This window comes from Nipponia nippon, unplaced genomic scaffold, assembly GCF_047370975.1.
Source record: "Nipponia nippon isolate SJK-2023a ecotype South Korea unplaced genomic scaffold, ASM4737097v1 scaffold_3, whole genome shotgun sequence".
NCBI lineage: Eukaryota > Metazoa > Chordata > Aves > Pelecaniformes > Threskiornithidae > Nipponia > Nipponia nippon.
Genome location: NW_028262347.1, coordinates 841,824 through 864,496, shown reverse-complemented (window position 1 = coordinate 864,496; position 22,673 = coordinate 841,824). Strand labels below are relative to the sequence as shown.

Sequence of the window (22,673 nt, the reverse complement as noted above, 5' to 3'; positions counted from 1 at the left end):
CAAGCTCTGCAAGCTCGACGGCTGCTGGCCACCGGCGGGAGCAGGGCGCTGGCCGCCTCCAACGTCGGGCGTTGCACGGGACAAGGCGCCCCGCCATGCCGGACACGGTCGAGGGGCTCTGCGCAGCACGCGTCCCTGCCGCCGTGCCCCGCTGCACACTCTCCGTCACTGCTACGCAGGCGGCCGGCGGGCACGGCTTGGCGGCAGGCATGGCTCACCGCTCACCGGCTCGCCGCTCACCGCCCCACGGTGCCTTTCATCCTCTGCCCGAGGAGCTGCTGACGCACCCGCTGCCCACACCAGTGCCCGCCGGCTGCCGGCACGCTGCCAGGACCCCCGTGGGGACGCGGCGGGTGCAGGGGTCCCCAGCGCGGGGTGCGCGGGCCCGAGGCGGGGGTCCCCAGCCCGACGGCGGGCGCAGAGCTGGCCGGGGGCTCACACCAACAGCCTTTATTGGAAGCATGTACAGAGCAACACCACCCTCGCTGCCCCCCACCCACCTCGCCCAGCACCGGGGCTCGGAGCAGCCCCCGCCAGCCCCAGCTCCGCGTCCCCCCCCGGGCTGGGGTCTGAGCCCACCCCCCCTCACTTCCTCGCCTTCTCGGCCGGCTTGTCGAAGAGCTCGGCGATGTCCAGCATGGCCTGGCGGATGTTCCTCCCAAAGCGCTTCGAGTCCTGCGGGGCAGCAGCCATGAACCCCCAGCCCCCGCTGGCCCTGGGGCACCCCCTGCGCCCCGGGACCCCCAGCAGGTCCCGCATAGGCAGCACAGGCCTGTGGGACCCCCACAGGAGAGGGGCTGGGATGCAGCGGGGTCAGGGTCAGGGTCAGGGTTGGGGTCGGGGTCAGGGTCAGGGTCGGGGGCTGCCCCAGGCCCACGGGGACCCCACAGACCCTACAGCATGGACAGCAACTGCAGCACGGGGGAAGCCACCGCTGCCAGCCCTGCCCTGCCCTGCCTGGGGAGCCCCAGCCCCCTGCTCGGGGGAGCCCCCCGGCCCCAGCCCCGGGGCTCTCACCGTCTCGGAGCTGGAGAACTTGCTGGAGACGTGGAAGTTGATGAGGTTCTCGCCCGCGATGATGTAGGAGACACCGTAGCCGTCATCTGCCACCTGCGGGGGGGTGATGAGTGAGGCCACGGCACCCCCAGGGGCAGCGGGCACCCACCCGGGGCACCCACCTGGGCTGTGGGGCTGGGGCAGGGGGCACCCACTGTGGGCACGCGCCTGACCCGGAGCCACGGAGGGGTATGTGCTACAGACCACACTCCTCGCCCACCTGCTCCCCTGCCCCTTGCACACCCCCACCCCTGCTGAGCCCCCTCCAGGCCCCATCACGCCCCCGGGATGCTCACGGGGCCAAAGCCGCCGCCGGTGGAGACGTGGTCGGGGTGCTTGTTCAGGTCGCACAGCTTCAGCTGCTGCTGCGGCGTCTGGCTGGTGGAGAGGCGCCAGGGCTCCGACAGCACCTGCCCAGCCCGGGCATCAGTGCCTCCGGCCAAGTGCCCTGCTGCACCCCTCTGCGCCCCACTGTGCCCCACTGCACCCCGCTGCACCCTGCTGCACCCCACTGCACTCTGCTGACCCCCTCTGTGCCCTGCTGCGCCCCACTGCAGCCTGCTGCACCCCTCTGAGCCCTGCTGCACCCCGCTGCACCCCTCTGCGCCCTGCTGCACCCCTCTGCACCCCACTGCACCCCGCTGCGCCCTGCTGTGCCCTGCTGCGCCCTACTGCACACCTCTGCACCCCACTGCACCCTGCTGCACCCCACTGCCCATGCACAGCCCGGCAGCGGGTGACAGGCAGAGGGTGCCGTTGCTGTGACACGCCGGCGATGGCAGCTGCACGCGTGCACCCAGGCCACGTGCAGTGCCTGCAGCCCTTGCACACACATGTGCTGGTGACACGTGTAAGAGGGGCGGCTTTTCCCCTGCGTGCCCATGCAGCGTCCCGCATTCCGCATGCGTCGCCATCACGGCGCGGTGCTGTGCGGCGCTGCGTGGTGCTGTGTGCTCCCGCGCCCGCCCGGGCTCACCTGGGCCAGGAAGGGGGACTCCACCCCCAGGTAGCGGGACACCACGTAGAGGCAGAAGAGGTGCCGGTCGATGCCGGCCCCGGTCATGGCCATGCGGTACATGTGCTGGTGCTTGTCGGCCGCCAGCTTGAAGAGCCGCTGGCGCTCGGCTCGCTGCGGGGAGAGCCAGGCTCAGGGCCAGGGCAGGCTGGGGTCCCGTTGTCCCCAGCCCGGCCACCCCGGGTGCTCTGCACAGCATGAGTCCTCCCCGGTCCTGCCTGGGGGAGGCAACGGCTGTGCAGCTCCGGGGGAGACGGTCTGGAGGGATGGGGACCTCTCCCAGGGACAGGGATGTCCCCAAGGGATGGGGACCTCCACAGGGACCCCCTCCAGAGATGGGCACTTTCTCTAGGGATGGGGACATCCCCAAGGAACAGGGACCTCTCCCAGAGATGGGGACCTCCATGAGGGATGGGGACCTCCTCCAGGGATGGGGACCTCCCTGAGGGATGGGCACTTTCTCCAGGGACAGGGTCATTCCCAAGGAATAGGAACATCTTCCAGAGGTGGGGACCTCCCCAAGGGATGAGGACCACTGTGAGGCATGGGGACCTCCCCTAGTGACAGGGACCTCTGAGGGATGGGGACCTCCCCAGGGGATGGGACCACCGGAGAGAGGGGAGGTGCTGCCTGAGCCAGGCTGTGCAGGGACAGCCCCGACCCGCCCGGGGACAGCAGGACGGAGCCGAGGGCTCGGAGGGGAGATGCGGGGAGGAGGGGCGGGGGGCCGGAGACCCGGACCCCGGCACATTGCTCACGGTCTGCCGGGCGTCCCCCATGCTGCGCACGAAGGCGGTGGATTCGGCGGTGCAGGACCTCACTGTCTCCGTCCGGCCCTCGCGGAACAGCCGCGTCATGGAGGCCTCGTAGGTGAGACAGAAGCAGCCCTTGTCCTGCGGAGAGGCCGGGTCAGACCGGGGTGTGCCCGGGGGATGCTCTCCTGTCCCCATCCCCGTCCCCGTCCCCATCCCATCCCACCCCATCCCATCCCTGTCCCCATCCCCATCCCCATCCCCATCCCCATCCCATCCCTGTCCCCATCCCCGTCCCCATCCCCATCCCCATCCCCATCCCCATCCCCATCCCATCCCAGTCCCCATCCCCATCCCCATCCCATCCCTGTCCCCATCCCCGTCCCCATCCCTGTCCCCATCCCTGTCCCCGTCCCCATCCCACCCCACCCCATCCCCATCCTATCCCATCCCATCCCATCCCATCCCATCCCATCCCATCCCTGTCCCCATCCCCGTCCCCGTCCCGTCCAGGGCAGCTCACGCGGAAGTGGGCGAGCTGCAGGGAGATCTGGATGAAGGCGTCGGGGCTGGTCCGGCACTTCTTGATCAGCCCCTTCCCAAAGTCAGAGAACTGGAAGCAGCAGAAGTCCACGTCGTCGGCCAGCGCCTTGGCCAGGCGGTACGAGCTCTCGATGGTGGCACGGCACTGCAGAGAGGCGCAGCCGTGGCGGACGGGGTGCACGGCACCAGCCCCCGGCCCCCCATCGCCCGGGGCGGGGGGGCACCGGCGCTCAGCTGCGGTGGGCACAGCCAGGGGCACTGGGACACTGGAGGGCCAACAGGACCCCGGTGCACGGATGCTGTAGGGCGCAGGGGGTGGCTGGGGTGCAGAGAGCCCACCCCGCTGCCCTGGGGCGCAGGAGGACCCCGAGAGCCTGCCTGGCACTTGGGGGTCAGACCCACCTCCTGGGGGATGTCCCACTGCAGGCGCTGGGGGGGGGCCAGCAGGGTGTCGGGCTCGCCCAGGCAGTGCCCCCCCTCGGTGTAGCCCAGCTGGAATTTGTCTGTCGCCAGCATGTACTGGGGGGAGAGGCATCCCTGAGCCTGGGCCACTGGCCCTGCGGACCCCCAAGCCTGCCAGCATCGCCCCATCCCCCCCATCCACCCCCCGGCTGCCCCACTCACCCCAGGGCTGCCCCACACCCCCCCCCCACCGCAGCGCCACTCACCCCAGCTTGTCCCAGCTCCCCCGGGCAGCCCCTGGGACCCCACTGCCCCTAGGAGGGGGATGCCCAGCTTGGGGGTGCCCTACAGGGGTGCCCAGCCCTGGGGGTGCCCAACTGGGGGTCCTCTGCCCTGGGGTGCCCTGCCAGGGGTGCTCAGCCTGGGGGTACCCACCCTGGGGATGCCCTACAGGGGTGCCCAGCACTGGGGGTGCCCAACTGGGGTACCCAGCCGGGGGGTACCCAACTGGGGTGCCCAGCCGGGGGTGCTCAGCCTGGGGGTACCCACCCTGGGGATGCCAAACAGGGGTGCCCAGCACTGGGGGTGCCCACCTCTGGGGGTACCCAACTGGGGGTTCCCAGCCCCTGGGTGCCAGCTGGGCGTGCCCAATGGGGGCTCCCATCCTTGGGGAGCCCCATAGGGGTGTCCCCCCCGCCCCCCGTTACCTCCCAGAGGTGCCCGATGATGGGCGCGTCGGCCCAGGAGTGCTCGGCGTTGGCCCCCAGCTTCCCGTTCTTGTAGACCACCAGGGTGAAGGACTTGTCGAACCAGCTGCGGGGAGGGGGCGGTGAGGGCAGGGCGGGCGCCCTGGCGGGGGGCTGGGGCAGGGGGCTGGGGAGGTGCCCACCGGTCGTAGCACTGGCCATGCAGCAGGGACTTGGCGTAGGCGTCCATGCAGCCCTCCTGGCCCGGGCTGTAGCCGTGCTCCTCTTCATCCAGCGTCAGGAAGAAGGCTGCCCGCTCGATGGCGTCCAGCGATGCCTTGTTCTTCCCGTGGCTGAAGAACCGGGCTCGAGCCTCGGCCCAGGGCACCCTGCCGGCACCGCCGGCATCAGGGCGTGGGGGGCTGGCGATGCCCAGATCCACCACCATCCGCCGAGCCCCCTCGAGCCCACTGCCGTGCCCCACACCGCAGCCCCCACCCAGGGGTGGCCCCAGGGTCCGGCACCATGAGTGTGAGAGTGTGGGGCTGGTGACGCCCACCGTCCTGCAAAGCCCCCCGAGCCCACCACCCCAACGCACGCCACAGCCCCCACCCAGGGGTGGCCCCAGGGTCCAGCACCAGGAGCCGTGAGGGTGCGGGACTGGCGATGCCCGCCGTCCCGCTGAGGCTCCTGAGCCCACCGTTCCCATGCCCCAACCCACACCACAGCCCCCACCCGTGGGTGGCCCCAGGGTCCCCATCCTGGAGCATCCCCTCCACCCCGCCGTGCCCTGCTCCCGCCGCCCCAGGCAGCGCGTGCAGCATCCGCAGCCTGCCCGGAGCGCGGGGACCCCGTGGCGGTGCCGGCACCTCTCGCCGGCGGTGAGTGCCGCCAGCCGCTCCTCGCCGGGCTGGGGGGGCGAGGGGTCATCCAGGATGCGCTGGAACTGCAGCTCCAGGTCGCGGGGCCGCAGCACTTGCCCCCCGTAGTAGAGCCAGACCTTGTAGAAGCGGCCCTTGTGGTAGACGGCCAAGTGCTTGCTGTCCATCAGGTGCAGCAGCGTGTCTGGGCGGGGGGACACCGGTGTCACGGCCACCCCGCGGCCCCGGGACCCTGCCCGGGACGGACCCCGCATGGGGGATGGGGTGCCCCCGGCCCCCCGTACCTGTCTCCTTGCCGGGGATGCGGGTGGTGTTGAACATCCGTTCCGACTGGTAGGAGCACATGGGCACGATGCCCAGCGCCATCATCTGTGCAGGGCAGCGGTGAGGGGGGGCCGGGGCGCCTGCGCCCCCACCTCCACCCCCTGCACCCCCCAACCCGACCCCCCTGAGCCCCCCAGCAGCCCCGGGACCCCGTGCCAGCCCCACGGCGACTCCCCCTGGCCCTGCCCCACAGCCTCCCCTGCTCTCCCCACCGCCCCCCCAGCCCCGCCGGACCCCCCCAGCCCCACGGGTGCTCACGGGGGGGATCTCCCCGCGGTCCAGCTTGCGGCGGTACAGCAGGATGGCGTGCACCACGTTACCCGCCCGGGCAGCCTGGATGTGGCTGGGGGTCACGTAGAGGAAATCCTGGGGACGAGGGACAGGGCTCGGTGACGATGCCGGGGGGCACCTGGTGAGGGTTTCTGTCATGCTGGTGGTTGCCCCCCCCTTACCATGGCGTAGTAGTTGCTGTTGACCATGAGCGGGCTGCGGCTGCGCAGGTAGACGTACTGCTCCCACCAGTCGCTCACCTGCAGGGACAGCGATGGGGACAGGGATGGGGACGTGGCGCAATACCCCCTGCCCCTAATCACCCAGCTGGGGCAGCCAGGAGGACCCAAGTTCCCCCTTCCCATGATCATGGGGGGACGGCAGGACCGTGGGCTTGGGTTGGGGTCATCATCCCTGGTGCTGGAGGCAGGGGGACCACCGCCACGTCCCACCCCCCGACGGCCGTACGGCCGTCGGGGGGTGGGACGTGGCGGTGGTCCCCGTCTCCAGCACCGGTGAAGCCCAGGGTACTCACGTAGTTGGTTGTCCACCAGGACTTGAGGATCAGGTACTTCTGCAGCCGTGGAGCCGTCTTCTCCTTGAACTCCTTGGCCAGAACCTCCATCTTACTGTACTTCTCATCATCCATGAGCGGGCGCACCGACTCCAGGTACTGCAGGGAGGAGGCTCGGTGTGACCCCCCCATCCCCGTCCCATCGCGGGCGGACCCCCTGTCCCCATCCCATCCCATCCCAGCCCCTTACCCGAGTGATGGTGGCCTCCACGGGGGGCACGGGGAGCTTGGGCAAAGAGGTCTGGAAGCTGTAGAGCAGGGGTTTGCGGATAGACAGCACCTTCATCAGCGCCTGCCGGACACGCGGAGAGGATGGAGCAGAGCTGCAGGACCACGGCGTGGCCGTGCATCACCCGCACACCAGCTCCTGCTGCTGGCACTGGGAGTCCTGCATGTGCCTGCTGCACCGCAGCCGGGTCCCGGCCCTGCCCGCTGCCCTGACACCCCGGCCTGGGCGGCCGCTCCTGCCTGTGCCCACCCGGGGCAGAGCTGCACGGGGCTCCCGGCCTCGCTGCCCAGTTCCTGCGGCTCCCCTGCGCCCCCGGCACCCACCGTCTCCGTGCCACGGAGCAGGCTCAGCTCATCCCCGCCGTCAGCAGCTTCGCAGCACCCTGGCACCCACCATGCTGCATGTGCCCACACACACACACGTGTGCACATGCACCCATGCACACCCATGCATGCAGACACAGGCACTCTGCACCCACGCCGCAGCATCCTCCTGCAGCCGCGCTGGCAGCACCCCACTCGGCACCACTTGCCCTGCCCGGCCGGGCCAGTGCCAGCGCTGGTGCTGGTGCCAGCTGCAGGCGCCGCTCACCACCCAGATCTTGGTGCTGCGGCTCATCTTGCCGTGGGGCTCAAACATCCAGCCGTGGTAGGAGAGGAGCAGCTTCAGCGCCTGCCGGAAGAGCAGGACGGCAGAGAGCCAGACGCCGGTGGAGAAGAGCGCGGCGCTCACCATCGTCCGGCTCTCGTAGGTCAGGAGGCGGCTGCGGGGGCAGAGGGGGTGAGGGGGGACACGATGGGCTGGGGGACATGAGGGGACGTCCCCACGGAGGGCCGTGCCCCATGCCCGTGGTGCTGAGGGACGCGTAGCGGGACCTGGGGGAGGTCCCCACGCGGGGCTGTGCCCATGGGGTAGGGATGTGTGGGGTGGGACCCCCTGGGGATGCCGCAGCTCACCACGGCCATGCCGGGGGGGCTGGGGACGTGTGGGTGGGTGCCGCTGGGAGACAGGGCAGGTGGGGCCGTGCCCATGGGTTGGGGGATGTGTGGGGAGGTCCCCACCGAGGGGCATGGCAGGTGGGACCATGCCCTTGGGTGGGACATGGGCGGTGGTCCCCACTGAGGGATGGGGCTGGGGGCCCGTGGGCTGGGGGGGAGGGGGTCCCCCCGGCCGAGCTGCCCGCGCTCACCTCTCAGGCAGGCAGTGGCGGATGCGGGCGATCATCCCCAGGGAGGGGTCGACCTGGCAGTAGAAGGAGCCGGCGGTGGCCATCACGACCACCATCCAGCTGGAGGGGGAGGCGGGGTAGACGCCGGTCAGGAAGCTGTTCTGTGGGCACAGGGGGGTCAGGGCGGCGGGGACGGTGGGGATGGGGGGGTCCGACCGTCCGGCAGCCCCCGGCTGGGCCCACCTTGGCGCGGACCAAGCGCTTCTTCCAGGAGGAGATGCCGGTGAGGTAGAACTGCTTGACGGCCTCGCGGCTGAGGTGGAAGTCCAACCCCTCGGGGGTGACGGTGAACTGGAAGGCCACGGCCTGGTGAGCCTCCGCCATCCTGGGGGTCTGCCGGCACCTGCGGGGGGGCACGGGGATGATCACCCCTGGCACCCGCTGCCCGGGATGGAGGGGGGACCCCTGCCCGGCCCCAGCGCCCCAGCTCGGGGACCGAAGCCATGGCGGGGGCAGCGGGTGCCCCTGCCTGTGGAGGGGGGTTCCACCGCGGCGCTGCCCGGGCCAGCGCGGCGCACGGGCACCGGAGCGGCCTGGGAGGTGGCGTGCCTGCAGCAGTGCCAGGACGGCCACGTCCCATGGGAGCCCGCCAGCTCGGTGCGCGTGCTGCCTGCCGCGGCCCCGTTCCGGTCACGCGGCGCTGGCCGGGCGCCCACTGAGGGAAGGGTCAGTGCCGCCTCCGGCCCCGGCACCATCCCCAGCGCCCGGGGAGAGGGGATGGCGGTGGGGACACACCCCTGCTCACGGGCAGCTGCCTGGCCCCTGCCCGCGGCGAAACCCTCGGAGGATGGGGCAGCACCTGCCCCTGCGCCGGCACAGGGCACACGCCGCCCCTGCGCAGGCAGCCACGGCTGTGCCGGGAATGCCGCCGGCCGAGGCAGCAGCAGGAGCTGTGGGGCGAGCAGGGACCCCTCTGCGGGCACAGCCAGGCTCCCGCGGGGTCCCCGGGGACCCCCTGGTGACGGCACAGCCGGTGCTGGCCCGCGGCTCAGCCCGAGGGCTGCTGGGCCCACGGGTGCTGCTGGAGCCCAGGGGAGCCCCCGGTGCGGGCGGGCAAAGGGTGCCCTTCCACAAGGGCGTCCTTGGGCCGAGGGCAAACAGCAGCAGCACGGCGAGAGCCAAGTCACAATGCTACTGCTGCACCGCACGGCTACACCACACTGCACCGCACCGCGCTGCACCCCATGGCTACACCGCACTGCACCGCACCACGCTGCACCCCATGGCTACACCGCACTGCGCTGCACCGCACCGCACGGCTACACTGCACTGTCCCGCACTGCGCTGCACCGCATGGCTACGCTGCCCTGTCCTGCATTGCTCCGCGCTGTGCTGCGCCATGCTGCGGCACTGCAGCACATGGCGCCTGCGCGGCACTGCATTAAACCGCATCGCCCTGCACTAAAGTGCACTGCGCTGTGTGGCACTGCCCAGCTGCAAGCTGCACTGCACCACACCGCACCGCACCCCGCTGCAGGCAATCACCTGCACTGCGCGGCACTGCGCGGCACAGCGCAGCACTGCGCGGCATGGCACAGCACTGCACCGAATGGCATAGCATGGCTGCAGGCTGCGCTGCACCGCACCCCGCCGCAGGCAATCATGCAGCGCTGCACTGCACGGCGCAGTACGGCACGGCACTGCATGGCATGGCACGGCACAGCGGGGCACGGCGCTGCACAGAACCATGCGTGGCACTGCATGGCACCACACAGCACAGCACAGCCTGGCACCGCGCTGCATGGCACCGCATGGCACGGCCTGGCAGTGTCACTACAGGCTCCCGGGGACCCCGCAGGGGCCGTGACCGCGGTGGGAGGGGGACACGTAGGGCCCATGACCACGGGTGGGAGGGGGACACGCAGGGCCCGTGTCCATGGGTGGGAGGGGGACACGCAGGGGCGGTGACCGCGGGTGGGACGGGGACACACAGGGGCCCTGTCCATGGGTGGGACGGGGACACGCAGGGGCCATGTCCATGGGTGGGAGGGGGACACGCAGGGGCCCGTGTCCGTGGGTGGGAGGGGGACACGCAGGGGCCATGTCCATGGGTGGGAGGGGGACACGCAGGGCCCGTGACCACGGGTGGGACGGGGACACGCAGGGGCCATGTCCATGGGTGGGAGGGGGACACGCAGGGCCCGTGACCGCGGTGGGACGGGGACACGCAGGGGCCCTGTCCGCGGGTGGGCCGAGGCCGCCGTGGGCCCCCGCCCCGCAGCGAGCGCCGCAAGGTCACCGGGGCCGGGCCGGAGCCCCTCGGGGGCGGCCCCCCAGCAGCCGCCGCCGGCCCCCGGAGCCCCCCCGAGCCCCCCCGCCGCCCGGGGCCCCGCGGACGCGGGTGGGGGCCGGCGCCGGGCGGGGCGGGTGCGGGGTCCCCCGGCGCCGGCGGGGTCCCGCCCGCCGCCGCCGCCGCCGCCGCCGCCCCCGGGGCTCCCCCCGCCCGCCCCGGTGCCCGGTACCTGCTCGGGGGCGCGGACGGCGGGCGGCGGCCCCGGGGACGGCGGCTCCCTGCGCCCGCTGCGCCCCGGAGCCGGTAACCGGACACCGGCGGCGGGCGGGACCCGCTCCATGGCCCGAAATGGCAGCGGCGGCCGCCCCGCTCCTCCCCCGCGCCGCCCGCGGCCCCCGGCCTCCCCCGGAGGGGACCCGCACCCCGGGAGGGGACAGACAGCCCGGGAGGGGATTGGCACCCCGGGAGGGGACCCGCACCCCTGGGCAGGGACCTGCACCCCGGGAGGGGACCGGCATCCCGGGAGGGGACCGACGGCCCGGGAAGGGGATCCACACCCTAGGCAGGGACCGGCACCCTGGGAGGGGACCCGCACCCCTGGAGGGGACCAGCACCCCGGGAAGAGACCCACAACCCTGGGCAGGGACCCGCAACCCGGGAGGGGACCGGCACCCCAGGAAGGGGATCCGCACCCCGGGAAGGGACCTGCACCCCGGGAAGGGACCTGCACCCCGGGAGGGGACCCAGCACCCCAGGCAGGGACCAACACCGTGGGAAGGGTCCCACATCCCTGTGCAGGGACTGACACCCCCGGGAAGGGATCCGCACCCTGGGCAGGGACTGATACCCCAGGAAAGGACCGACACCCCAGGAAGGGACCTGCACCCCTGGGCAGGGACTGCCGTCCCCGGGCAGGGACCGTCTCCCCCAAGAAGGCACCCGCGCCCTGGGAACCAGCCGGCACCCTGGCCCCGCACCCCAAGCACAGACGGGCTCCCCTGGGCAGGTCCCTGCCCGCACAGGCAGGTCCCCACACCGCTGCCAGCCGGTTCCCCGTCCCGGCCCCGCCGTGGGCAGCGTGGCCGTGGGCTGTCGCGGGGCTCCGTGCGCGGGCAGGGCTGCGCAGGGCCTGTCCCGCTCCCTGGGCCGTACAGGGCTGCAGGGCCAGATCCTGCCGTGCCACGGCTGCGGAGCGGGGCAGCGCCGGGCAAGGGCAGGCAGAGAGGCCGCTGCCCGCCGTGCCCGGGAGGCCCCGGCCTTTCCTTCCCGCTCGCCCCGGAGCAGGCCGCGGGCAGCTGCCCGTGCTGCCTGCGCTGCCCGGCCGCAGCTGAAGGGCTCTGGCGGGGGCTCCGGCGCAGCAGCAGCACAGCCCCCGGCCATGGCCCCCCGGACCCCGGCCCGGCAGAAGGGCTGCTGCCCTGGCGATGGCAGGGGTGCATGTGGGGCACACGTGTGTGCGTGCCCCCTGCACGCTGCTGGGACTGCCCGTCCGCTCAGGCGCATGCCTGGTGCCCGCCACGGCCGGGGCTCAGCCCCTGCCCAGCCCCGGGAAGACCCGCAGGCCTCTGCCCCGCTCCCGGCTCCGGGGCTGGGTGGCCGGTGGGGAAGGAGCCGCTGGCCCATGCCCTGCCGAGCTGCCTGCCGGCCGTGGGGCTATAAATAGCCACTGTGCGGGTGAAAGAGGAGCTGGGCGAGCGCTGAGAGGGAGCACCAGGCCCCGGCCCCCCACGCCGCCCCATGCTTGGCTCCATGTGTGCCGGCGGGCAGCTCCGGGCCGGGGCAGCCGGGGCCGGGCAGATGGCAGCGCAGCCCCGGCTGGGGGGTGCAGGGAAGGTGGCCAACAGGAAGGCGAAGCCACAAGCCCCTGCCGCCCCTGGGAGCTGCTGATGAGGAAGATGTTGTCGAAGAGCTGCACCGTGCCGAAGCTGTGCTCATCGGCGTGGACGGGCAGTGCCATGACCCGCTGCCAGGTCCGGCCGGGAGCTGGCAGAGCCCCATGGGGGCTGTGTGCCGGGGGGGCCAGGCTCTCCTTGCAGGGGGTGCAGAGCTGCCGCCGCAGCCTCCTGCACCCCCTGGGGCACCAGCACCCCAACGCACCCGCTCCCTGCGCCCGCCAGGCCAGCCCCACCGGCAGCACCGGGGAGCGGAGCTGAGCCCCCAGCACCAGCAGCACGGGCTGGGTCAGGACCAGGGCCCGAAGCCCCGGGGCTGCACTGGGGGTGTGGGGCTGAGGTCTGGGGCGAGCCCGGCTCCCCGTGGGGCCAGGCAGCCGTAGACACCCCAGAGCCACGGCTGGGCACACACGGCCGGGCCCTGTGTGCCCCGGTCAGCTCACGGCCCTGGGGCTCTGCTGGCTGCACCACGGGCCAGGAAGGTCCTGGGGGGCTGGGGCGACCTGGAGCAGGGCGGACACGAGCCACCCAGCACCCCGGCTCTGGGGGAATCAGAGACCATGGGGCAGGGGCACGCTTGCCTGCTCCCCACGAGTGCCCGCGGAGCGTTGTCCCTCGGCGGTGGGGCTGCAGGGGTCAGGACAGCAGCAGGCAGCCCCCGGGGACGCACCCAGTAACCGAAGGCCCTGGAGCAGCGCGGGCGGGAGGAGATGGGGCAGCATCTCCTCTGCCACAGCACAAACCGGAGCAGCTATGATGGGCGAGACCCTCCAGGGCGAGGTGGGGGACACGGCCTGGGCCTCCCGTGTCTCCATCGCAGCCCGTGCCCCCCGCTGTCCCCTCCAGCCCGGCCCCGGGCAGGCGTAAGCTGCAGCACCCGCTGCCTGTCCCAAGCCACAGCCCCTGCCGACCCCCCCAGCGCGGGCTGGTGGCTCTGCGGAGAGGGATGTGGGGAGCGGGTTGGCACATGCTGCTGTGGGGTGGCCCCCCGGCCGCTGCAACAGCCCAGCAGCGGGAGGCAGGATGGCCCGGGAGAGCCCGGGGCTGGGGGCGAGCAGGGAGGAGGTGGTGGCCATGGGGCCATGGAGAGCAAGCAGGCACCGTGCACCACCGCAGCGTTTATTGGTCTGAGGACAGTTTACATTCTGCTGTCGGGAGGGGAGGGGAAGGGAGGAGCAGCCCCCGGCCCCCGGGCCCCAGCCCAGCCGAGCAGTGACGCCACGCAGCCACGAGCCGCAGGGAAGCCAGGCCGGGGCGCGGGGGCTGGCAGAGCCGCTCTCAGGTGCTGCCCCAGCCCCAGAGCTCTGGGAGGGGTGCGGGGGGGAATGAGATGCGAGTGTAGGTCCCCTGCACCCCCCTGCCCCCAGCAGCACCCTGGGACCTCTCAGCACCCCTGCCTGGACGCCCCTCCGCGGGCAGGACCACAGCTGCGGGCAGGACCGTGCAAGGGGCAGCCAGGACAGCCAGGACAGCCGTTCCCCCTGGTCCAGGCGGCACCAGCCTTCCCGCTGCTGGCTGGGGCAGAGGGCTCCCACCGGCCAGGACCCGCAGCTCAAGCCCCGCTCCATGCCAGCGGCGCAGAGGCAAGGGACGCACTGCCACAGGAGGATGTGCCAGGGGCAGGAGGGCAGCCGCAGGCAGCACCAGAGGGGCAGGCAGGGCTGGGGCAACTGCCTCCCCCCTCTGCCAGGGGCCATCTCTGCAGGAGCGGCGGCACAGACACGGCCTCACGGCTGGTGTGCCACCTCTCCAAGCAGGGCGTCCCCTTTTCCAGGGGCACGCGCCTGGGCAGACCCACTCCCTGAACCGTTACAGTCCCGCTCTGGGCAGCAGCCCCCCTCGCAGCACGGGGGGAGCCCACCCAGGAGAGGACGCCACGTCCCTGGGATGCCCCGCGGCACGGGCGCTGCCGGGGCAGGCAGGGGGAGGCTGCGGAGTCGAGGCGGGCGCAGGCAGGGCTGGCATGGCCGCTCTCAGGAGCACTGCGCCTTGTGCTGGAAGTAGGCCTCGAAACGGCTCTGTGCATAGTCCTGGGGCGGAAAAGGGGAGTTGGGGACTGCCCGTGCCCCCCACCACCCCCAGCCCCGTCACCCCGCGTCAGGGGAGGGGCGATGTGCAAGGGATCCCCGGGCAAGCCTTGAACAAGGCACCCACGGGCAGCGCTCACCAGGTACCCGAACTCGATGGTGGAGATCTTTGCCTGCACGATGGACCACAGGCCCCAGAAGAAGTGAGAGGCCAAAGCGAACCTGATGGAGAGCAGCCGTCAGCCCCGCCAGGGTTTTGGGGATGCTGCCCTCTCTGTGCAGCGGGGACCGGGGGACATGCCCCCAGGATGGCCCCCGCAGCCGCAGGGACCCCGCTCCGCCCCGGCGTGCCCCTCACCGGTTGATCTCCGTCAGCATCTCCTCCTCGATGCGGGCCTGCTCCTCGTGCGTAGTGTCCCCGCGTCGCCCCGAGTCCTCCGAGAGGTAATGCCGAATGAAATGCAGCTGGAAGGGGAACAGAGCAGGCAGGGACGCTGCCGACACCGGGCAGGGGGCTGGCTGCCTGCACCGCCCCGGCACCACCACGTCTGGCACACCCCTGCCAGCCTCCGCAAGGGCCCCCCTGCCTCGACCCCCTCGCTGGGAGCAGCCCTTGCCCGCTGCCGAGGGACAGGGCAGCCCTACCTGCTGCTGCCGGCTGGGGTAGTTCTCCAGGGAAGCCTTGAAGAAGGGCCAGGAATCGTGGGTGTAGTTGTAAACCCACTCGCAGAAGTGGTTGGCGATGTCGAAGCCCCTGGGGAAAGGGGAGGGTGAGCAGAGCCCCGGCCTCTCATGAGCGGGAGACCGGACCCCTGCGCGGGGCCCAGCCCAGCCCCCCGCAGCCCCCAGACCCACCGGTAGTTGTAGCTGCTGTACTCGAAGTCGATGAGCATGAGCTTGTCAGAGGAGGAAGCCTCCTGGCCAGCCAGCAGCAGGATGTTCCCTGCGCAGAGACGGGGCTGGCTCGGGGGCCCCACCAGCTGCCCCGGCGCCGGGGGCGGCTGCGGGCAGGGGCAGGAGCCGAGCCCGTGCCCAGGGGCGGGCAGGCTCCGCTGGGCAGCCCAGGCAGAGAGACCGGCTGCAGGACCAGGCCTCCGCGAGGGGCAGCAGCCGCCCGCCCACCGCACTCACCCTCCTGGACGTCGTTGTGGCAGAAGACCACCGGTGAGGGGGTGGACTCCAGCAGCTCCCTGCAGTTCAGGGGAGAGCGGCCTCAGCAGGGGCAGGACCCGCCGGCCCTCGCCCACCAGCCGCAGGGACGCGGGGGCCGCTGCTGCCACTGCGCGTGGGCGGACAGAGCTACGGACGCAGCTGGGATCCAGAGCGCAAGGAACCCGGCAGGAACCCTGCCCCAGGGATGCAAGGACCGCTCCGAGAGCTGTCCCCCAGCGCCCACGCAGGGCCCGCGGGTGGAGGGCACCCTCCAAGGACACGGGACAGAAGAGATCGGTTTCCAGAGAAGCTGAGCCGCCCTGGGCTGCCCGCGAGGAGGCTGGCAATGAAACAGGGCAGCCCCGGCACTGCGCCATGCCGGCAGGCAGGTCCGGCTCACCTGAGGCTCTTCATCTCTTCCTGCAGGTTATAAGTCTTGAGGTGGTTGAACTTCTTCAGCTGCCCTTCCTCGGGGAAGGTGAGCTCCGAAATCTGCTTCAGGTACCTGGAGTGCAGGAGACAGCCCCGCGTGGGACAGACACCCCTGGGCGCTGCCACCCCACCACATCGCCCCTCTCCCCAGCCCAGCGCAGAGCCGGAGCTGCCGCGGAGCTGCTCTGCGCCCCGTCCCCGTGGGCCCTGCCAGCAGCCAGCTGGGAAACCTCCCTGTGCTCCAGACCCCACGGGATTTCAGGGGCTGAGGTGATCTGGGAGCCTGCGCCCGCGCAGGACAGCAGCTGCCCTCACCACTCCATGGTCCCAAACAGCCACTTGGGCTCCTTGTTGAAGGGCATCACCATGCCGTGGAACCGGGACATCTTCACCGCGATCTCCTTGGAGATGTCGGGGTCCCGCAGGTCCTCGGTCCGCAGGCGCCGGCTCTGGGGGGACACAGCAGCGATGTGAGCAGCCTGCCCGCCCCGGGGAGCCGGCTCTGCCCTCGGCGGCACGAGGAGCGCCGTGGGGCGTCTCCTCCTGCGGCAGCTGGCCGCAGCCGGGGCGAGGAGCCCCCCGCGGCAAGGAGCCCCCCGAGGCGGGCTCCCGCAGGATGGGGCCGGGGGGAGAGCCCGTCCCGTACCGGAATGTACTGCTCCAGCCGCCCCTGGGGGAAGACCCCGTAGAGCCGCGGCCCCAGCGCCCGCTCGGCCAGGATGGCGAACATGACGCTCTCCAGCACCAGCGAGTCGACGCCCTGCGCAGGAGATGCGGGGCGGCTGCCAGGCCCGGGCCGGGGGGAAGATGCCGGCCGAGCCCTGAGCCCCGCAGCTGCCCGGGGGGGTCCCGGCGCCGCCCGCGCTCACCTGCAGGATGGCCCCGTAGACGCGCAGCAGCACCTGCCTGGGCTCGTCCCCCACGCTGAGGATGTGCTCCGGCAGCGCGCACTTGAAGAGCAGGTTGCTGAGCCCCCCGCTGTGGGCACAGCCTGGTCAGGGGCTGCGGGGGGCTCGCCGGGGCGGGGGGGCAACGGGGGCACAGGGAGGGGGATGCAACTGCGGGAGGGTCAGGGGGACTGGGGCACCCGGCAGGGGACTGGGCCACCGGCTGGGGGGACGAGCGGGCCATGCAGGACAGGGCCACCGGTTGGGGGGCAACTGGGGGGGACACACGACAAGGCCACCGGCTGGGGGGGACTGGGCCACATAGGACAGGGCCACCGGTTGGGGGACTGGGCCACCGGTTGTGGGGGCAACTGGGCCACGTAGGACAGGGCCACCAGTTGCAGGGGGGGGGGCAACTCGCGGACACCGGGGCGGGGACTGGGCCACTGGTTGTAGGGGCAACTGGGCCACGTAAGACAGGGCCACTGGCTGGGGGTGGGGACTGGGCCACCGGCTGGGGGGGACAACCGGGCCGCGCAGGACAGGGTCACCGGTCGGGAGGGACACGACGGGGCCACGTCGGACAGGGAGACCGGTGCCGAGGAGCCGGGGCCGGGCGGGGCCGGGTGACCGCACCCCGCGCTCCGGCCTCCCGCTTCCGCCTCCTACCTGACGGGCCCGATCCCGAACTCCTCCGGCCCGATGAGCTTCCAGGAACCGGCGAGGAACTCCCGGCACCAGGCGTAGGCCTGCAGGCGGGTGGCGGCGGGCACGGTCCCGGCCCCGCTGCCCCGTCCCGCCGCCGCCATGGCCGCCAAGCCCCGCCCCGCTGGGCCGCGACGCCCGTCACGGCCCAGCGGGGCGGGGCTTGGCGCTGGCTGAGCCAATGGCAAAGCGCGCTCGGCCATGACGCAGCCAAGCGTAGCCAATGGGCTTGAGCGGCGGGGATGCGGCGGAACGTGGAGGTGAAGGCGCGGCTGAGGGCGCCGGCCCAGGCCCGGGCTCAAGCCCAGGCCCGAGCCCAAGCCCAGGCCCAAGTCCTGGGCCAGGCCGACACCTTCTTCCGCGTCCCGCGGGGCCGCCTCAAGCTGCGGCGAACCCCGGTGAGTGCGGGGCCTGGGGCGGGGGGTGGCGGGCCTCGGGGCGCGGGTCCGCGGGCGGCAGGCGGGGGGGCTCGGGGAGGGGCGGCCGGGGGACCGGCGTGGCCCTGAGCCTGACCCTGACCCTGTCTGACCCTGAGCCTGACCCTGCCCCTGCCTCTCCTGCCTGACCCTGACCCTGCCTTTGCCTGACCCTGACCCTGACCCTGACCCGCCACCTTCCCAGGACGGACGGGGGGAGCTGATCTTCTACGAGCGCCCTGACGCCCTCGGCCCCAAGCTCTCCTGCTTCAGCGTCACCCCCACGGACGACCCCGACGGCCTGGAGGTAAGCGCTGGGGGCCCCCCCCTGCCCCAGCTGCTCCCCAGCGAGGGGCTGCGTGGGGCGCCCGGCCCTCATGGCCTGTCCAGGGCCTCGCCGGGGGCTCGTACCCTCGGCTTTGCCGCCTGGCACGGCCCGGCGCTGCGGCTGCCCCTTCCCGGGGTGGCTGCCAGCGGCGGGCAGCTCCTCTCCCGGTGTGCAGGCGGTGCTGGGACAGGCGCTGGGCGTGCTGGGCGTGGTGAGGAAGGAGCGCCTCCTCTACCTCGTGGGCCAGACCCGGGTGCACCTGGACAGCGTGGAGGGGCTGGGGGACTTCTTGGAGCTGGAGGTGAGCGGGGCACCACTGGGGCGCGGGTGCTGGCCCCGGGGCGCCCAGGACTCACCCTCCCCATGTCCGCAGGTGGTGCTGACCGAGGAGCAGACTGTGGAGGACGGCGAGTGCGTGGCCCGCCGGCTGATGAAGGAGCTGGGAGTCGAGGAGGAGGACCTGATCTCCGGGGCCTACCTGGACCTTCTCCTGGCCAAGGGGGAGTTGGGCTCGTGAGGGCTCGCTGGTGTCCCCGCGCCAGGGGCAGAGCCCCCTTGCCGCCACCCCTCACCCGGGCTGTGACAGCTGAGCGCGGCGGGGAGGGGGCCAGCCCGCCTCATGGACGGTTGCTGCTCTGAGCCCTTTGCTACACAATAAAAGCTGGGGACCGATGGTGTCTGTGCCCGGGACTGGTCGCTCCGGCAGGCGCTGGGGCCTCGGTGCTGAGGTCAGGGCACCCACGGCCGGCCCTTGCCGCCCGCCCTGTGCCGGCAGAGAGGCTGGGCTGCAGCAGGGAGAGGGGTGCCAGCCCTGGGGCGGCCCGAGCTGCCCTCCTGCGGGGCGCGGGGCCCTGGGGAAGGGGCGCAGGAGGGGCCGGCTTGGCTGCGAGGGGAGGGAGAGGTTTGTGAGGGGCAGCAGCACTCAGCCCTGAGCCGGGATTAAGTCCTCTCCCCTCACTCGGCACCAGCCAGGGCCACGGGCTGTGCCGGGAGCAGAGCTCGGCGGTGCCGCGGGCCGAGGGGGGGCTCTGGGCTGCTGCGGCAGCAGATGGGTCTGCGGGGGGGTCTGGGGGCATCTGTGCTGCTGTGCCATCTGCCTGCTGCCGTGGCTGCCTGATCCTGCCCAAGGCGGGAGGCCGGGCAGGGCCAGGGGGCTGGGCGGGCGCTGGGGGGGTCTGTGGGGCGGCACGGCTGAGGCCTGGGCAGGGACAGGGCTCGCCCGTGGGGCCAATGCGGGCCTGGGGCCAGAGGGCCCATGGGCAGGGGCTGCTGCCCGTGCTGCTCTGCTGCCCTCCCCGAAGCTGGGAGCTAGGAGCCCGTCAGAGACGGGGCTGGGGGGCCCTGCCCGGCCCCACACACCCAGCAGCGGCTGCTCATGCCGAGTCTATCCCTGTGCGCCGTAGCCCCTGCCTGCGGTGCCAGAGCCCCACGGCAAGGGACGCCAGGGGAGAAGAGGCTCGTGGGGAGCCGTGGGCAGGAGCCGGCAGCAAGGCTGTGCCTGGTGACTGCCAGAAGGGGAACGGCCACAGCCCCTGCTCTGCCCGGACTCTGTGCCCCTGTCCCCAGACCCACCCCGTGCTGCGGAGCCCCTCGTTTGCTGGCTGCCTTTCCCAGGGGAGAATCAAAGAATCATAGAATCGTTAAGGTCGGAAAGAACCTCTGAGATCATCGAGTCCAACCGTTCACCGAACTGCCTGGTCCACCTCTAAACCCTGTCCCCAAGCGCCACATCCACACGTTTTTTGATCACTTATAGAATCACAGAATCGTTTAGGTTGGAAAAGACCCTTAAGATCATTGAGTCCAACCGTTAACCCAGCACTGCCAAGGCCACCACTAAACCATGTCCCTAAGCACCACATCTCCCCGGCTTTTAAATACCTCCAGGGATGGGGACTCAGCCCCTGCCCTGGGCAGCCTGGGCCAGGGCCTGACAGCCCTTTGGGGGAAGGAGTTTTTCCTAATACCCAACCCAAACCTGCCCTGGCGCAGCTTGAGGCCGTTCCCTCTCGTCCCATCGCTTGTTCCTGGGGAGAAGAGACCGACCCCCACGGCTCCAGCCTCCTTTCAGGCAGTGGCAGAGAGCGATGAGGGCTCCCCTCAGCCTCCTCTTCTCCAGGCTGAGCCCCCCCAGCTCCCCCAGCCGCTCCTCCCCAGCCTTGGGCTCCAGCCCCTGCCCCAGCCTCGCTGCCCTGCTCTGGCCACGCTCCAGCCCCTCCATGGCCGCCTTGGGGTGAGGGGCCCAGCGCTGAGCACAGCATTCGAGGGGCGGCCTCCCCAGTGCCCAGCACAGGGGCACCATCCCTTCCAGGGACTGTGATTGTGGGGCGTCCCCTCTGAGAGCCTCCTCCCCAGGAGCCCCCGCTGCGGGGTGCGGGGAGGGCCCTGCCATGCCGCGGGGTCAGCCCTTCCCCAGCCGCAGACCACGCGCTGCTCCCGGGAGGTGACAGCCCTGTCCTGGGAAAGCGTCTCCCCTCTCTGCCCGTCTCCCCAGGGAAGCCGCAGGCGGGGAGCGGGGTCGTGGGGGGCTCGCTGCAGCCATCCTGGGGGTGCAGCCCCACCAGCACCTTCTGGTAGTCCCCGAGCCCTGTGGGGCTGGGAAGGGGCACCCACCCCTGACCAGGGACCCGGTGCGGAGCACCGCGGGAGGCCGGTGGGACGGGAGCTGGTGCGGACATTGCCTGTTGGTGGTGGAAGGACGGGTGGTGGCTGCCCGGTGTCCTGCTGCTGCCCTGGTGCTGTCCCGCAGGATGGGCAGCGCCCTACAGGCAGCTGCTGCCTGCAGCTGGGAATGGATCAAAAACCCCCCCGGGATTCGGCCAGCCCCCGAGCGGGAGCCGTGGCCCGAGTGGGTCCGCTCGGCCTGTACGGATACTGGGGAGGCCGCGTCCTCCGCGCCCCCAAGCCTCCCCTGGGATGGGCCGAGCAGGTGGAGGGGCAGGGCCAGCGCCCCTCCGAGCTGCCCGGGGCTGCGGGGAGCGGTGGGAGGGGTCCGGTACGAGGGGTCCGGTGCGGGGCCGTGGCGTGGCCGGCCGAGGGGAGCACGGCCCAGCCCTGCCGTGAGACGGTCCCCGGCAGAGGCCAAGGAGCCGCGGAGAGGGGCCCCGGCCCCCCGTTCCCCTTGGGCCCCCCAGTGTCACCTGCTCCCACTGCACGGACCCCCGCTGCCTCTTGGACCCCGCCACCCCAGTGCCCCCAGCAGCTCCTGCCCCCCCGCGTCCTGCCGCCCACCGCACGCCCCCCCAAACACGCTGGCCTACGGTCCCCTACGGCCCCCGGTGCCCCCCACCCTCCCTGTCCCCCTCCCCCTGTGCCCCCCACTTTCCAGGCCCCCGGTGCAGCTTGCCCTCGCTGCCCCCCCGTGCCCCCCTGCTCCCCAGTGCAAGGACCCCCCAAGCCCTGCCGGGCCCCCCCCAGCCTCCACCACCCCCCCCCCCCCTCTTGCCCCCCGCTGCCCCCCCCCAAGGCGCAGACCCCCAACCCCCCCGAGCACCCCCCGCACCGCCCGCCCCGTGCGCGGCCCCCCGCCGCCTCCTGCGCCCCGCTGCCCAAAGCGGGGCCCTCCCCTCCCCTGGACCCCCGCTGTGTCCCCCCAATGCCCCCACCTCCCCGTTGGCCTCCACCGCCCCTCGCTGCCCCCACAGCAGAAACCGCCGGGACCTCCTGCATCCCCCGCCGCCCCCGGCTGCCTTCGGCACCGGGCCCCGGGCAGCCCCGGGCCCCGGGCAGCCCCGGGCCGTCAGCCCCGGGCAGCTCGGGTCCTTCAGCCCCGGGCCCCGGGCAGCTCTGGTCCTTCAGCCCCGGGCAGCCCCGGGCCGTCAGCACCGGGCCCCGGGCAGCTCCGGGCCGCGGGCAGCCGCGGGCCGCCAGTGCCGGTCCTTCAGCACCGGGCCCCGGACAGCTCCCGCCGCGCGGCCCCGGGGCCGCCACCGCCCGCCCCGGCCGGGCTTGCACCGCCTCCGCCTCCCTGTACGGCTCCCTGCCCCCCTTACAGCGCCCTATAGACCCCCCGCACCTCCCTATAGACTCCTTGCCCCTCCCCATAGACCCCCCGCACTTCCCCATACAGCCCCTGCCCCTCCCTACAGACCCCCCGCACCTCCCTATACAGCCCCTGCACCTCCCTATAGACCCCCCGCCCCTCCCCATACAGCCCCTGCCCCTCCCTACAGACCCCCCGCACCTCCCTATACAGCCCCTGCACCTCCCTATAGACCCCCCCGCCCCTCCCTATACAGCCCCTGCACCTCCCCCGCCCCTCCCTATACAGCCCCTGCCCCTCCCCATACAGCCCCGCACCTCCCTATAGAGCCCCTGCACCTCCCCATACAGCTCCGCACCTCCCTACAGACCCCCTGCCCCTCCCTATAGACCCCCCGCCCCTCCCTATACAGCCCCTGCACCTCCCCATACAGCCCCGCACCTCCCTATAGAGCCCCTGCCCGTCCCCATGCCCCCCTCTGCCCCCCTGCCCGTCCCTGTACAGCCCCCCGAGCCCCTCCTATACGCCCCCCTCCATTCCCCCATAGGGTCCCCCGCACAGCCCCCCGCACAGTACCCCCATATACCATCCCGTCCTGGCCCCCCTTATACAGCTCCCGCGCCTCTGTGCTGCCCTGCTCCCCCCTATAGAGCCCCCGC

The 22,673-nt window shown here is 72.5% G+C and overlaps 3 protein-coding genes across 5 annotated transcripts; 1 reads left to right on the top strand and 2 right to left on the bottom strand.

Moving 5' to 3' along the window:
- Positions 1 to 548: 548 nt before the first annotated feature.
- Positions 549 to 10,549, bottom strand: CPT1B (carnitine palmitoyltransferase 1B). 3 transcript variants are annotated; one of them, XM_087764360.1, is made up of 19 exons: positions 10,423 to 10,549; positions 8,144 to 8,303; positions 7,922 to 8,061; positions 7,324 to 7,495; positions 6,694 to 6,795; positions 6,465 to 6,602; positions 6,112 to 6,189; positions 5,918 to 6,025; positions 5,620 to 5,704; positions 5,324 to 5,519; positions 4,658 to 4,843; positions 4,476 to 4,581; positions 3,769 to 3,885; positions 3,347 to 3,511; positions 2,830 to 2,964; positions 2,033 to 2,185; positions 1,353 to 1,466; positions 1,018 to 1,110; positions 549 to 675 (listed from the first exon to the last, which is right to left on the bottom strand). In XM_087764360.1, exons 2-19 carry the CDS (start codon positions 8,282 to 8,284, stop codon positions 586 to 588), a joined length of 2,319 nt encoding a protein of 772 aa, XP_087620486.1. In that variant the 5' UTR covers positions 8,285 to 8,303; positions 10,423 to 10,549; the 3' UTR covers positions 549 to 585. The 3 variants fall into 3 exon arrangements, with proteins under 3 accessions (XP_087620486.1, XP_087620487.1, XP_087620488.1); XM_087764361.1 differs by having other exon boundaries at positions 10,427 to 10,513; XM_087764362.1 differs by lacking the exon at positions 10,423 to 10,549 and adding an exon at positions 8,430 to 8,561.
- Positions 10,550 to 13,183: 2,634 nt separating this feature from the next.
- On the bottom strand, positions 13,184 to 17,408 carry CHKB (choline kinase beta). The gene is made up of 11 exons (XM_087767350.1): positions 17,253 to 17,408; positions 16,566 to 16,674; positions 16,343 to 16,456; positions 16,012 to 16,145; positions 15,665 to 15,769; positions 15,244 to 15,302; positions 14,968 to 15,055; positions 14,758 to 14,866; positions 14,471 to 14,577; positions 14,253 to 14,334; positions 13,184 to 14,115 (listed from the first exon to the last, which is right to left on the bottom strand). Exons 1-11 carry the CDS (start codon positions 17,390 to 17,392, stop codon positions 14,059 to 14,061), a joined length of 1,104 nt encoding a protein of 367 aa, XP_087623476.1. The 5' UTR covers positions 17,393 to 17,408; the 3' UTR covers positions 13,184 to 14,058.
- Positions 17,409 to 17,517: 109 nt separating this feature from the next.
- Positions 17,518 to 18,705, top strand: LOC148054459 (uncharacterized). Its single transcript, XM_087767351.1, has 4 exons — positions 17,518 to 17,686; positions 17,910 to 18,011; positions 18,208 to 18,333; positions 18,406 to 18,705. The coding sequence occupies exons 1-4, from the start codon at positions 17,531 to 17,533 to the stop codon at positions 18,547 to 18,549; spliced, it is 528 nt and encodes a 175-aa protein (XP_087623477.1). The 5' UTR covers positions 17,518 to 17,530; the 3' UTR covers positions 18,550 to 18,705.
- Positions 18,706 to 22,673: the final 3,968 nt, after the last annotated feature.

Excerpts from the sequence above, each read along its gene's own strand:
- CHKB (XM_087767350.1), bottom strand. The coding sequence starts at position 17,392 with ATGGCGGCGGCGGGACGGGGCAGCGGGGCCGGGACCGTGCCCGCCGCC. Across the intron at positions 15,303-15,664 it reads GAAGAGATGAAGAGCCTCAG|GGAGCTGCTGGAGTCCACCC; the intron begins GTGAGCCGGACC and ends CCTGAACTGCAG. Across the intron at positions 15,056-15,243 it reads CCACAACGACGTCCAGGAGG|GGAACATCCTGCTGCTGGCT; the intron begins GTGAGTGCGGTG and ends GTCTCTGCGCAG.
- CPT1B (XM_087764360.1), bottom strand. The coding sequence starts at position 8,284 with ATGGCGGAGGCTCACCAGGCCGTGGCCTTCCAGTTCACCGTCACCCCC. Across the intron at positions 8,062-8,143 it reads AGCGCTTGGTCCGCGCCAAG|AACAGCTTCCTGACCGGCGT; the intron begins GTGGGCCCAGCC and ends CTGTGCCCACAG. Across the intron at positions 2,965-3,346 it reads TGCAGCTCGCCCACTTCCGC|GACAAGGGCTGCTTCTGTCT; the intron begins GTGAGCTGCCCT and ends GCCTCTCCGCAG.
- LOC148054459 (XM_087767351.1), top strand. The coding sequence starts at position 17,531 with ATGCGGCGGAACGTGGAGGTGAAGGCGCGGCTGAGGGCGCCGGCCCAG. Across the intron at positions 17,687-17,909 it reads TCAAGCTGCGGCGAACCCCG|GACGGACGGGGGGAGCTGAT; the intron begins GTGAGTGCGGGG and ends CCACCTTCCCAG. Across the intron at positions 18,012-18,207 it reads ACGACCCCGACGGCCTGGAG|GCGGTGCTGGGACAGGCGCT; the intron begins GTAAGCGCTGGG and ends CCCGGTGTGCAG.